The sequence below is a fragment of the Eptatretus burgeri genome, chromosome 2 (assembly GCF_056783735.1).
Source record: "Eptatretus burgeri isolate ZD-2024b chromosome 2, Ebu_testis_v1, whole genome shotgun sequence".
NCBI lineage: Eukaryota > Metazoa > Chordata > Myxini > Myxiniformes > Myxinidae > Eptatretus > Eptatretus burgeri.
In genome coordinates, this window is record NC_140962.1 from 18,488,738 (window position 1) to 18,503,247 (window position 14,510).

Below are 14,510 nucleotides of genomic sequence, written 5' to 3' on the forward strand. Positions count from 1 at the left end.
AAGAGAGAGAAAGAGAGAGAAAGAGAGAGAAAGAGAGAGAAAGAGAGAGAAAGAGAGAGAAAGAGAGAGAAAGAGAGAGAGAGAGAGAGAGAAGAGAGAGAAAGAGAGAGAAAGAGAGAGAAAGAGAGAGAAAGAGAGAGAAAGAGAGAGAAAGAGAGAGAAAGAGAGAGAAAGAGAGAGAAAGAGAGAGAAAGAGAGAGAAAGAGAGAGAAAGAGAGAGAAAGAGAGAGAAAGAGAGAGAAAGAGAGAGAAAGAGAGAGAAAGAGAGAGAAAGAGAGAGAAAGAGAGAGAAAGAGAGAGAAAGAGAGAGAAAGAGAGAGAAAGAGAGAGAAAGAGAGAGAAAGAGAGAGAAAGAGAGAGAAAGAGAGAGAAAGAGAGAGAAAGAGAGAGAAAGAGAGAGAAAGAGAGAGAAAGAGAGAGAAAGAGAGAGAAAGAGAGAGAAAGAGAGAGAAAGAGAGAGAAAGAGAGAGAAAGAGAGAGAAAGAGAGAAAGAGAGAGAAAGAGAGAGAGAAAGAGAGAGAAAGAGAGAGAAAGAGAGAGAAAGAGAGAGAAAGAGAGAGAAAGAAGAGAGAAAGAGAGAGAAAGAGAGAGAAAGAGAGAGAAAGAGAGAGAAAGAGAGAGAAAGAGAGAGAGAGAGACTGAGAGAGAGAGAAAGAGAGAGAAAGAGAGAGAAAGAGAGAGAAAGAGAGAGAAAGAGAGAGAAAGAGAGAGAAAGAGAGAGAAAGAGAGAGAAAGAGAGAGAAAGAGAGAGAAAGAGAGAGAAAGAGAGAGAAAGAGAGAGAAAGAGAGAGAAAGAGAGAGAAAGAGAGAGAAAGAGAGAGAGAGAGATTGAGAGAGAGAGAAAGAGAGAGAAAGAGAGAGAAAGAGAGAGAAAGAGAGAGAAAAAGAGAGAAAAAGAGAGAAAAAGAGAGAAAAAGATCGAGAAAGAGAGAGAGAGAGAGAGAGAGAGAGAGAGAGAGAGAGAGAGAGAGAGAGAGAGAGAGAGAGAGAGAGAGAGATAGAGACAGACAGAGAGAGAGATAGAGAGACAGTGAGAGAGAGAGAGAGAGAGAGAGAGAAAAAGAGAAAGAGTGGGAGAGAGAGTCAGAGAAAGAGACTTTGACTTTTAGGTCCTTTTATTACAAAATAATGTATACAAGATATACAATGCAACATAAGTTTTTCAATAAACCCACACAAGAAAGGAAAGAATAATATACAAGAGTGGAAAAAAAGAAGAAAACAATTCATTTAAAAAGCAATCGATAAAGCATTAACAACAAGAGAGTTTATACAAACGGATGCTCGAATTGTAAATTTTTAAAAGATACATAAGACAAAAGATAAGGAGATGATAAGAAGAGAGACAGGAGAAGCAACACAGGCTCCACACGTACCACCAGAGACTAAGCAACAGCCCCTTGCGATTGCACGTGCGTGCCAAGCAAACAACAGCTGTGCAAAGTGGGAGGAGAGAGAGATAGAGAGAGAAGGGGGGAGAACAACAGCAACAGCTGACTCAAAGGGCAGAGGAGCTCCTTGTGAGGCAACGACCATCCATATCTAGTGCCCAACTGTGTCTGCGGACGTCCTCCTGCAGTTGGGTTACTTTTTATGAAGAGGTTGGTGGCAGGATTTGCACTCCGGCCACCGTAAAACCCTTCATTCCGCAAAACACAAAAACGCAAAAAAAAATCTGAAAACCCACTCCGTGGGAGTACCTCCTGTGCAGCTTCCCTTCGCAGGGCAGCTCACCGGATGATGGGATTGGGGCAAAGCCTTCAGGACCCCCCAATCTTTGATGATAGGAGGGAAACCACAGGGTAACATCCCTGGGTCAGATTGCGGGAGAGTGTGTCGGAGAGGTGCTGAGGTGTCGTCCACCAGACGGCAGTCTCCTTGGGTTAACCTGAGACGGTCCCTTCGGGTGGGTGCCTGGAATGTGCTATCCCTAAGAGAGGATGTTCACCTGTCTCTGTTATCATCTGAGCTCAAGCGTTTGGACATCGGGATTGTAGCTCTCTCTGAGGTTCAGAGACCGGATTGCGGCGAGATAATGATGGGTGGTTACACCTACTATTGGTCTGGTCGCTCTGATGGTTACCATACCCAAGGAGTTGCTGCAGGTGTGTCCAATAAGCTGACCCCAATGATAATTGAGGTAACACCGGTCAACGAGCGTATAATGAGATTAAGGATTCGTCACTCCTTAGGTGTCATTTCCCTGGTCTCTGTTTATGCTCCGACTGAGGCGAGTGATCTCACCGTGAAGAATGCATTCTACACCACGCTAGAGTCTGTGGTTGATCAGTGCCCCAGACGAGATACACTTCTAGTCTTGGGGGATTTCAATGCATCGACTGGAACTGATAGGGATGGTTATGAGATGTGTATTGGTCCCCATGGGTCAGGAACTATGAACCAGAATAGCACTAAGTTCCTTGACTTTGCAAGAAGTCATGGACTTAGGGTGGCTGGTTCATGGTTTCAGCGCCCACAAGCTCATCGCTGGACTTGGTATTCCAACGCTGGTGGTGCGGCAAAGGAGATTGACCATGTCCTCGTTGATGGTCGCTAGAGGATGATCCAGAACTGCAGGGTCTACCGGTGTGCTCAGTTCCTCAATACTGACCACCGGCTTGTTGTAGCAACTCTAAAGTTGCACCTTAAATCCGGGAGAATGGTACCATCCCAGCCTAGGCTGGATGTTGGCAAGCTCAGGGATGAGAGAGTAGCTGAGGAGTTTGCGAACAGCCTCAGTGGACACTTGGGGGGTCTGGGTGCTTTGGGGGGTCCTGAAGAGTTGTGGGGTGCCTTCAAGACCACCGTCCTTGATGTTGCCGATGGATGTCTTGGAACTCACCACAGGGCAAAGAAGAATTTTGTCTCTCAAGGGACACTGGATACCATTGACCAGTCGCAGGGCCAGGCTGAATGGCATAGCTGAGCTGTTCAGGGAGCTGAGGCGTAAAACTGTACATGCACTGAGGGTGGACAAGGAGGCCGATGTGCAAGGAATCTGTGAGGGAGTTGAGCATCACCTGTGGACAGGTGATTCTCGTCCTGCTTAGAGGGGAATTCGCGCATTGCGTTCATCCAAGCCCATCCTTCAGAGCACTGTAGTTAGAGCAAAGAGTGGTAGGCTCTTGACAGAGTCTGAAGTGAAGGCCCGCTGGGCCGGTTACTTTGAGCAGTTGTACGGGGCTGATCCCCCAGCTGTTGAGTTGGACGTCAAGGGTGTTACAATCCCTATTGCTGACCCTCGAATCAACTGTGGTCCACCTTCGCTTGTGGAAACACGGGCTGCGGTGAACCGATTGAAACGGGGCAAAGCTCCAGGGATCTGTGGCATCCATGCTGAACTTTTCAAGGCTGGTGGAAATGCTATACTCGTGTCGTTGCATGCAGTTTCCGTGCTCTGTCTGGAACACAGGCATCATCCCAACTGACTGGAAGAGGAGCCTTGTTGTTCCTCTCTGGAAAGGGAAGGGTGATCGCCAAGAATGCAACAAACACAGAGGGGTGACGCTGCTCTCAGTGCCGGGCAAGGTCTTTGCTCGGATAATTCTTGATAGGGTTCGCCACCATCTGCTTGAGCACCAGCGTCCAGAGCAGTCAGGCTTTACACCAAAGAGGTCAACGATTGACCGTATCATTGCTCTTCGGGTCCTCACCGAACGCATGCGAGAGTTTCGGCAGGGGCTGCTTGCAGCCTATGTTGATCTCTGTAAAGCGTTCGATTCAGTGAATCGGGATGTCCTCTGGAGGATTCTTGGTCTTCGTGGGGTGCCACCAAAACTGAACGATCTGATGTCTGAACTCTACTCTGGTACTAAGAGTGCTGTGAAGTGTGGTGGTACCATCTCCGACTTATTTCCAGTTGTGACTGGAGTTCGTCAGGGGTGTGTACTGGCCCCCACACTTTTCTGCACTTGTATGGACTGGATTTTAGGGAGGATGTCGGAGAGATCAAGCTGCAGTGCATCGTTTGGGAATGTCAAGATCTCGGACCATGATTTTGCAGATGACGCAGTCATCTTTGCGGAGACTTTATATATCCTTTTGGGGGCCATCGAGGTGCTGAATGAGGACTCGCAGCCGCTAGGATTACGGGTTTCTTGGGTCAAAACTAAGATCCAGGCTTTCGGTGACATCTTGGATGCTGCTGTCCTGTCAGTGTCTGTTTGTGGTGAGGATGTTGAGGTCGGGGAGAGATTCACTTACCTTGGCAGTGATATTCATGTCTCTGCTGGCTGTGAGTCAGAGGTCAATAGACGTCTGGGTCGGGCCTGGGGAGTCATGGATTCACTGGATCATGGGGTGTGGCGCTGCCGGTACCTATGCGTCAGGACGAAAGTCCAAGTCTTCAGGCCCTTGGTACTTCCAGTCTTGCTCTATGGATGCAAGACTTGGACTCTGACCAAGGATCTGAGACGAGACTGAATTCCTTTGTTACCAGGTCTCTTCGGAGAATCCTTGGCTATTGCTGGTCGGATTTTGTGTCCAACGAGCAGTTGCTGAGAGAGACTCGGATGAGATTTGTTACCTGCATCGTCCGCGAGCGTCAATTGCGGCTGTATGGACATGTGGCTCGTTCTCCTGACGCTGATCCTGCTCACCAGATTCTCTCAGCGGGGGAGTCTCGTGAGTGGAGGAGACCAGTGGGCCGACCACGTGCGTCGTGGTTGCAGCAAGTTGACCATAATCTCAAGGAGATGGGGATGGGCCTGGCATCTGCTTGGGGGGATGGCCAGACGGAGGCCCTGGAGTACCAGGGGAAAGTGGACGCAGCGACGCACTGTTCTGGCACATGCTCCCATACCTGACCCGACTTTGCGATTGCATGTGCGTGCCAAGCGAACAACAGCTGTGCAAAGTGGGAGGAGAGAGAGATAGAGAGAAAAGGGGGGAGAGAGAGAGAGAGAGAGAGAGAGAGATAGAGAGAGAGAGAGAGAGAGAGAGAGAGAGAGAGAGAGAGAGAGAGAGAGAGAGAGAGAGAGAGAGAGAGAGAGAGAGAGAGAGAGAGAGAGAGAGAGAGAGAGAGAGAGAGAGAGAGAGAGAGAGAGAGAGAGAGAGAGAGAGAGAGAGAGAGAGAGAGAGAGAGAGAGAGAGAGAGAGAGAGAGAGAGAGAGAGAGAGAGAGAGAGAGAGAGAGAGAGAGAGAGTGGGAGAGAGAGAGAGTGGGAGAGAGAGTGGGAGAGAGAGTGGGAGAGAGAGAGTGGGAGAGAGAGTGGGAGAGAGAGTGGGAGAGAGAGTGGGAGAGAGAGAGTGAGAGAGAGAGAGAGTGGGAGAGAGAGAGAGTGGGAGAGAGAGAGAGTGGGAGAGAGAGAGAGTGGGAGAGAGAGAGAGTGGGAGAGAGAGAGACTGGCAGAGAGAGAGAGTGGGAGAGAGAGAGAGAGTGGGAGAGAGAGAGTGGGAGAGAGAGAGAGTGGGAGAGAGAGAGGGGAGAGAGAGAGAGTGGGACAGAGAGTGGGACAGAGAGTAGGGACAGAGAGTAGGACAGAGACAGAGTCGAAGAGAGAGAGTGGGACAGAGAGACTGGGAGAGAGGGAGGGAGAGAGAGAGAGAGTGGGAGAGAGACAGTGGGAGAGAGAGAGAGTGGGAGAGAGAGAGAGTGGGAGAGAGAGAGAGAGAGAGAGAGAGAGATGGAGAGAGAGAGAGAGAGAGAGAGAGAGAGAGAGAGAGAGATGGAGAGAGAGAGAGAGAGAGAGAGAGAGAGAGAGAGAGAGAGAGAGAGAGAGAGAGAGAGAGAGAGAGAGAGAGAGAGAGAGAGAGAGAGAGAGAGAGAGAGAGATGGAGAGAGAGAGAGAGAGAGAGAGAGAGAGAGAGAGAGAGAGAGAGAGAGAGAGAGAGAGAGAGAGAGAGAGAGAGAGAGAGAGAGAGAGAGAGAGAGAGAGAGAGAGAGAGAGAGAGAGAGAGAGAGAGAGAGAGAGAGAGAGAGAGAGAGAGAGAGAGAGAGAGAGAGAGAGAGAGAGAGAGAGAGAGAGAGAGAGAGAGAGAGAGAGAGAGAGAGAGAGAGAGAGAGAGAGAGAGAGAGAGAGGGAGGGGAGAGAGAAAGTGGGGAGAGAGGGAGAATTTGAAACCCATTTATTGATCTACAAAAACGCAAACATTGGAAACTACAAGGGCACTCGGGACAGCGCAAAACTCCTCCCTGTTTTGCCAGATCGAAGAGAACATATCTGGCCCAATACATTGACGAGGCATCGTGATATATCTCGTTTTTGATCCCAATCTCTCAATGGTGAAGAATCACTCAAACAATGAGCCTGGTGTTGGCTTCGTGGTTTGGGTGGTATGATGGGATCCTCGGGTCCTGAGTTTAATCCTCGTTGGCTACTGAATTAATACATCAGTGGGTTGACTCAGCCTGTCCTCCTTCTGAGGTCGGTGAAATGAGTACCAGTGTGTACTGGTGGAGGGGCACTGCATCAGCAACACAGTCACACTTCCAACAAATGGTAGCTACCCCGGCAGCTAAGCTGCCTTATGCAAGAAGAAGAGGACTGAAATAATTTGAAGCAGAACTGCCACCGTCGCTCAAGAACCGGAACGTACATCGTTTGGAAATAGATTCCAGACCACACAGCTCCACAATTGAGCACCCCTTCTGTCCCTCAATCACTAAACATCAGGAATTTCTGAAGGTACCTCACTCAAGAACAAAATGGATTCAATTGTGATTGAAGGTGCAAAGTACACATATAATTTCACAAATTACAATCAACACCAGTATTCGACACTAATGTCCACAAACGAACGCCGGAAGACAGGGTGCCTGATTTCAGGTCCATCCGAGGGACCACACACACGTTGATGAATCACGCTGTCTCTGAGACATCAGAGTGAAAGTTTGCAACTGTACTGAGATTCAAACCCAGGCTCGATGGCTCAGAGACAAGTGCACAAACCTCTTGATCCCACATCATCCCGCCAACTTTTCACAACACTGTCGATGTCTTTTTGATTATTATATTTTTAAAATAGCCCGAGAAGGATTCATTCCTCGTTATGTTCGATTGCCGATGAAGTCTTTCAATCACGCACGTGATCAATTTGAGGAAGATGATTGAGCGCATTTGATTTGGACAGAGCGTTTGTCGCTGTCGGCAGCATGTCATTGAAAGTTCTCGTGGTCATTCAAGGGCGTGGCAATACATGACAAGCTCGATCAGAACCAAAGGATAAAGTCGACCATCCTATGAGTGATAAGCACCGTTTTGGATTGAAAGCTTCATCAGCAACAAAATATCATGAGGAATCTGAAACGTGTGACAATCGATAAAATTACACTTTGGAAAAAGATAGTCAAATTATAAATGTAGTTCAAGTCATGAAAGATACACGTACAAAATAAATGGAACACACTGATGTGAGGCTGATTCAAGACTTAATTTTGGTGCTATATTTTGAAGCCCCATTATCCCCCCCCCCCCCCCCAGTAATCTTCCATTTGTAAATGTCTCATGAGCAGCATGACCTGCAAGGTGTTAAAATCCATCAGAACATGCGGAGGTGAACATGATTTTCCCCCTCTTGTCATCTGTCGTCCCACATGTTTCATATAAAAATTGCTTACTTGTTTGCAGTGATTCTGTTGCTGCTCCTGAAGCTGATTTTCCACTTCTGACAGCTTGCTCACAGTGTTTGTCACACTCTTTGAAAGTCCCTCACATTTCGATGTTATCACTTCAATTTCTTTGTCCTTCCCTTTCAGCAATTGTGAAAGCAAATCGATCTGTGCGGAAGAAAAATTGTGCTCATGAAGAAGCAGAAATAGCATCAAGAAGAAACACCACCAAAGATAATCATTTACACATACAAGCATAGATCATGATGAGTGAATTAATCACTCATACAGAAAGGTGTACAAAGAAGAAGAAATACCATGTATGGCTTCCTACCTGTTTTCTCCATTCTAGTTCATCTTCATTTTGCTGTAGGTGCCTTTGCTGTGGGTTTCCTTCCATGAACAGCAATTTGAGGTCCATGTCTTTCATGTTGTGCATCTGTGCCTTGTTTTTAGAACACAAGTCCTCAGAGCACTCGTCTATTTTTTTTCCTCGCCACCAGATCTATTCAACGTGACTGTCATCATTTTGGTGAAAAGTTGGAATACTACAAATCGCCACCGGTGTTTAGTTATTTAAAAGAGGAATACCTGGTGGTCATAAATTTGAAATTTCAAAAGGATCGGTTCACTGGCAGCGTTTTCACAGCTCGTGGAAGTTGGAGTTTTTTCAGTTCATTGTGGGGTAAAAAGATGGCGTTTTTAATTGAGTGGGATTTTTCCATTGCCTATTGCATCATCCAACATAGTCTCTGGCCCCACAAGGCAGCCGTTACATCAGCAGTGTTAGTCTATGACAGTTGTGCCATCAGCGCGTCTGTTTTTTTTGGATTTCGATTAGGAAAACACCCACAAAACATATGTCACGTGAGTCACACAGGTGAGTGAAATAGTTTATTATTCAGTTTCAGTAGGATTTATTGGCATTCCTTTATTTTGGTATATCTATGGATATGTGGGATTTGAATCAAAGAGAACTTTCATATGTAGATCTCCGATTATTGATACGAGCACCTGGTCATTTCATGTCACACGAGTCACGTCACGCGAATCACGCAATCAACTTCGACTATTTACGATTAAACTGTGGCTTGTGTTCAATGCCTTGATTGAAATTTTTTTCATTTGTTTTGTCGTGTTTTAAGCCATGAATGATGATTTCTATGAATTCACTCTTTACTGGGCAGGACTGGTGCCAAAGGCTCCAAGCCCGGTGGCAATGACTCCACGGTTGGCGTCAAGGGCTCAACATTAAGACAACGTAATCGGCGGAGCAGACTGGGAAACAACCCTGAGTTATTCGAGGAATACAAAGCTAAAAATTCCGAGTACAAACAAAAATATCATAAAGCAGAGAAGCAGAAGCTGAAAACCGATCCTGTTGCGTTGGAGAGTAAACGTGCAAAAGACTGAGAACGACAGAGAAGGTCCAGAGCTCGAAAGGCCTTACAAGTCACACCAGTTGGGACACTCAGTCATAAGGCATATGGTTCACGTCAGCAACTCCATCGAGCGACCAACATAGTGAAAGGACTCCTTCCCAAAAGTCAAAGAAAAAGGTGGCTGTGGTTAAAAGACGAACGAAGGAGTTTGGTATCAAAATAAAATGGCCTGAGAATAAGACACGTATGACACGTCTTGCTGAAGGAACGATCAACCGCGTTCAGATGTTCTTTTGCAGCGATGATATCAGCAGAATGGCACCGGGGAAAAGGGACGTAGTGACTGTGCGAACGGCAACTGACAAAGAAAAACGCCAGAAGCAGCACATGGTGATGAATATGAAGGTGGCGCATGCTTTCTTCCTGGAGGAGAACACTGATGTCCGTATTGGGTTGAGCAAGTTTTCAGAATTACGACCACCGCATGTGGTGTTGAATTCTCAAATCCCGATGAACGTGTGTGTATGCGTTTATCATGAGAATTTTATTCAAGGAGTCGACGTTCTGCACAAAGTCTTTCCTTCGAAACCACCGTATTCGAAAAACTTCCCTGGTACCTGCCTAATTTCACCAACTGACCCCAAATGCTGGTTCAGCATCTGCGACCATGTAAATTGCGGCTACCAGTACAAATACCTGTTGCCCGACGTCAATGAGGACCTGAAGAACACAGCTATAAAATGGCTCAGCTGGCAGGATACAAACGTCCGCCTCCAGAAAATTGAAGAATCTGGTACTGTTGAACAGTTGCATGGCTATGTCTCTGAAATGGCTCCGAAATTCTTCAAACATTGCTTCATCAAGCGTATGCAGGCGAAAAGCTATGAAGGACAAAATTGAAGCTCGTGATTCGACATCAATAACTGCGGTCCTGCAAATGGACTTTGCCGAGAATTTCTCGTGTATTGGGCAAGATGAGGCCCAATCTGCTCACTGGAACCAGGCCCAGGTGACGCTGTTCACTTCGGTACTCTGGTTTCGTGAGGATGTCACATCGAGTCATCGTAAGTGACTATCTCCAACATGATAAGACAGCCGTGGTTGTGTTTCTCGATGAAATTCTGAGGGCCAGCTCGATGGCTGGTTCTCAGCATCTAATAATCTGGACAGATCGCCCAGCTAGCCTGTTTAAAAACCGATTCACTGTCAGCACCCTTCCGTTACTTTCCGCCAAGCATGGCCTGGAGGTCACCTGGAATTTTAGCGCCACAAGCCATGGCAAGGGTCCAGTAGACGGTATTGGCGGGACATTGAAAATAATCGCCACCAACAAAATCAAGTCCCGGCGCGCGATCATCAATGACGCCAACGACTTCTACAAGGCCGTCCAGGACTCTGCCATTGGTGTTTGTCTCATCACCACTGAAATGATCAAAGTTCGAGAAGCCGAATTGGGCCTCACTTCTGTCTTCGATCATGCTCGCCCCATCAAAGGTATTGCATCCTATCATTGCATACAAAATAAAGATTGAGCAATCGAGACGAGAGTCTACACTTCCGAAGTACTCTCTCGTCCGATGGAAGCAATGGTAGGATGCAATACCACCACTGAGCCGAGCATGGTCGAAGGTGCGTACTATTGTGTGTACTACGAAGCTTCGCCCAAGTATTACATCGGAAGGGTGCTGAACCCATGCACCTGTGCAGCAATTGCAGTTGGCCATTACAGAATCGAATTTCTTAAACGCGATGCACTCACGGGTACATTTACCTGGCCCCGCTCTAAGGACAGAGCGTGTCCTCCCAGTATGGATATTTGCCGGTCCAGTGCAACTCAACGGGCATGATCCATTCACTGTGAATGACCTTGACGACATCGAGGCCAAATTTCAAGTTTTCCGGCGCAGTCAGGCTGCTCGTCCGAAGTTCTGAACCATCGCTGCCATTCCCCAACCGCGATGAGGGTGATTTGTAATCTAGTCTGTTTTGAGAATTCGTTGTTGAGCTTTCTATTTTTACAGTGTGTTCGTTTCGTGATTTTTTGATAATTAATCTATCGTTTGCCAGTGTTTCAGGATGTGATGAGTAATTTGTTGGATGTTATTTTTGTTCCTTTTTGCTAACAGGTTATTACACATAAACACGCATTTCAGATTCATCAAAGCTGGTGAAGCAATTCTATTTTGGTGGATCTCCGTCCAGGATTTCGACGATACCCTTGGAAATGGATAATCAGGGTCAAATCTCGGCATTTTAGTCCCTATCATCAAGTTCTTGTGCATTATAAGAGAGTTTATACTGTTTTCACGGAATTTTCAAATAGTTTGGCCACTTTAAATAACGTACATAACAAATATTTCAAAAAACCTTCAACTCTGTCACTCGAGTCACATTTCTCTGTCACACGAGTCACATATTTAGATTGCTTGTGTGAAGGGATGGTGAGCAATTGCTGCGGAATAACCCTTCCTCAAATTCTGCCATATATCAGGCTATTACCCTCCCTGAATATCACTCCAGTCCATCAGATAGTTTCATACGAAATGGCAAAAACGTGAAGCAGTGTTGAGAAATTCTGTTTCTAGCGGTCACACGAGTCACAGACTTCAAAGTGCTGTCATTCAATGAAGAATGATTCATTCGGATTTCGTTTTAGCCCACATCAAAAGAGCCCAACGTTCTACAAGCCTGCAGAAATAAAATTGCTCACCGACGGGGATTAAAGAAAGGACAGCTCATTATTTCTGCAAATGTCACACGAGTCACGAATGGAATGGCTGACCAGGAGGCATTTAATCTGAAAGTCAGATCGATAAGCATGTCAAGCAGCACAGGTCGAGGATAATAACACACAGTATGTGGGAGGGTACGTGCATGGATTGTGTGACATGATAGATATTATCAACCAAAGGAAAGACTATACTGTACTGTGAGTAAATCTCAGAAAGTATTTGCCTGTTGGTGAAACTTGTCATCATTCTGCTGCATCTGCTCTAAATGCTGAATCCTTCGAGACATCATTTCACGACTCTGTTGATCATGCATTTCAATACGTGGTGCCAGTTCATCGATTTGCAAAAGTGAAACCATGTAGAAAACTAAAACAGCACTCGGTGGAGTGCATACCTATGTCAGGCAGAACAACGTACGTTTTGTATGCCACTGATAGGCCGGATCCGAATCTGGACCTTAAGAACAAGCCGATTAGATTTTGGTTATCAACTAACGAGTTCAACCACCGAGTTGTGTCATAACCTGTACATAACTCTTTGAAATACTGTATCATGCCATATATATCGTTTTGGGCCCCATTGTGGCCCCAACAGTGAGAAATCGCTTTAAAATATATTTTTTTAAATTGTCGTATCTGGATCTGGACCTTCACCTAAATTGAATCGGTGCTTCCTTGACGCACACCCCTGTCCACCAAGTTTCGTCCAAATCCATCCACAGCTTTTTGAGACATTGTGCTCTAATATCATTTTTGTACCAATCTCTCAATCGTGAAGAATCAATTAAAAAATTCTCGGATCCGGATTCTGATCAGGATCTTCACCAAAGTGTAATGAATTCCTCCTGGCACGGACCCAACCTTTCCATCAAATTTTGGCCGAATCCGTCCCAACTTTTTGAGATATCCTGCTCACAGTAAAACAAATGGACAAACAGACAAGACAGACAAAGACAGGCGTGAAAGCATCACCTCCATCCACCTTCCATGGCAGAAGTAACAAGCTTCTCTGAGTTCTGTATGAATTATTTGTTATGTTCAGTGATTGCAGGTATTTCGAGAATAGTCGTCATGTTTGTTCAGTTATGTCAAGTTGAGCAACAATTGGTATCAAAACTGAAGTTAACGTGAGTGAACACCAAAAGCCAGATACCTGTTCATTGTATTTCTCCTCTTGTTGCTGCTCCTCTGGAGTGTTTTGTGGTTCCTGTACCACCTGTGCCACCTGTACCCCATTTTCAGGCAACGCCGAGACACATCCCTTTTCCTCAGTTTTTGCTGATTTCTATCGGGAAAATTAAAAAAAAAACATCAACAGGTGTTTCGAAATTTGTAAAGAATGTGGTTGTGGTGACCGTTCTCAAGAGTGTTGCTTTCCCTTGACATGGTGTTGGGGAGACATGATTTTGTGTATTTCACCGCAAGCTTTCTGAAAAGCTTATTGAACCAGTTTTTCTTACTTACACAGGATTTCGCCATTTCTGATCACGTCAATTCTGTTGAAAGAGAGAGAAAGTTGGGATAAGGGAAATAGATGAGGGACAAAGGAGGGAAATAGTCACCTTCACGTGGTTTCATCAATGGTATTCACTTTGAATAAGTGGTGAAGATTTTAACGACTATTTTGACAGATGCCATATCTCCATTGACACACAGGTGTGTTCATTATTAAAGAGAAACCAAAAGGAATTTTTTTTCTTCTTCTGAAAACCATTGAAAATCATTAATCATGGCCTGATTTGAAGGGAAAAAAAATTCTTCCCCTAACTCTTCCCCAAACTAACTCATTTCCCCTAACTCGTGCTCCCCGTCATCCCTTACACTAATGCACGTTCCTTTTAACTCTACTGTTAAGCTACGTCCCCACTACACATTCCATGTCCGTCCGTGTCTCCCAAAATCCATTTCTAAATATAACCTAACATTCCCTCCAACTTGTTCCACGGGCCCCATGAGGAACTGTTCCTGCCCCATGAGGCCGGTCTATCGACGCTAAACCCTTCCCACTATCTAATGCTCCTTTGCCGAGGCAGGATGCTTACCACATCCTGGCCGGGCTATCGTGTACTCGGGGCAAGGCCCCACGAACCTTGCATCTCCAGGGCGGCGGTTTACAGCACGCACGTCCCTTTCCGTTGGCCGATACCTGGGGCCTTGTCGCCCTGTGCATCGCGCGCGCTCGCCTTCAAGGGGTCCGCCATGCGAGCCAACGCGCGCCGCTCGCCCGTAACTCACGCTGCGAGATCCCCAGTGACGTCACCTGCGCACCGAACCTGCGCGGTTTCCCGTGCAGGCCCGCACGAGCGCATCGTCCCGGGAACCCGCTCTGCATGTTCCGCGAACAGAACACGCAGTGTGCAGCATGGGGAGCTTCACACACGCGCCCTCATGTGGACCCGTCCATTCCAAATTCGCACAACACTCGTCATCTACATTCTCACCGTCCACGTGGCCGGCTTGTATCCAACGTGGAGCGTTCTCGCGCCGGATGGTGATCGCACAGACGCGCGCGTGCGGGCCGTGCGTGAAACGCGCCATGGACCTCGTATGCGCCGTCACGCGAACCCGGCGCGGTTGCCAAATTCACCCTTTGCGGCCTTCCAGGCTTGCTTTTCCTGTCTCCCGTCTGATTCCGTCCGTGTCCCATTTCCACACATTCCATGTCATTTGCACAAATACTTACCTTCTGGCACACATTTCAACATACACTCCGGGACAATCATATTGGGGATTCGTGTTAACTCAAGGGGTCCCGAGGTCTCTACCCCCCCCCCCAAACTCTGCATGGAACCGTTCGTACCATGCACCCGCTCAAACTCGTATGGCTCAACTGGACTCACCTGGTCGCA

General features: G+C 46.8%; 1 protein-coding gene across 2 annotated transcripts in view; it reads right to left on the bottom strand.

Moving 5' to 3' along the window:
* The window catches only part of LOC147031513 (uncharacterized), a 33,902-nt gene extending 19,592 nt beyond the window's left edge, over positions 1–14,310 (bottom strand). Inside the window, exons 1-3 of one of the 2 annotated variants that reach the window (XM_085864270.1) lie at positions 13,126–14,310; positions 12,815–12,946; positions 7,558–7,716 (exon numbers count right to left, since the gene is read on the bottom strand). In XM_085864270.1, coding sequence (XP_085720396.1) covers positions 7,558–7,716; positions 12,815–12,946; positions 13,126–13,140 — 306 coding nt within the window. In that variant the 5' untranslated portion in view covers positions 13,141–14,310. The remainder of the gene's footprint in view (positions 1–7,557; positions 7,717–12,814; positions 12,947–13,125) is intronic. The other variant, XM_085864278.1, reaches the window with a different exon arrangement.
* Between the last annotated feature and the right edge of the window lie 200 nt (positions 14,311–14,510).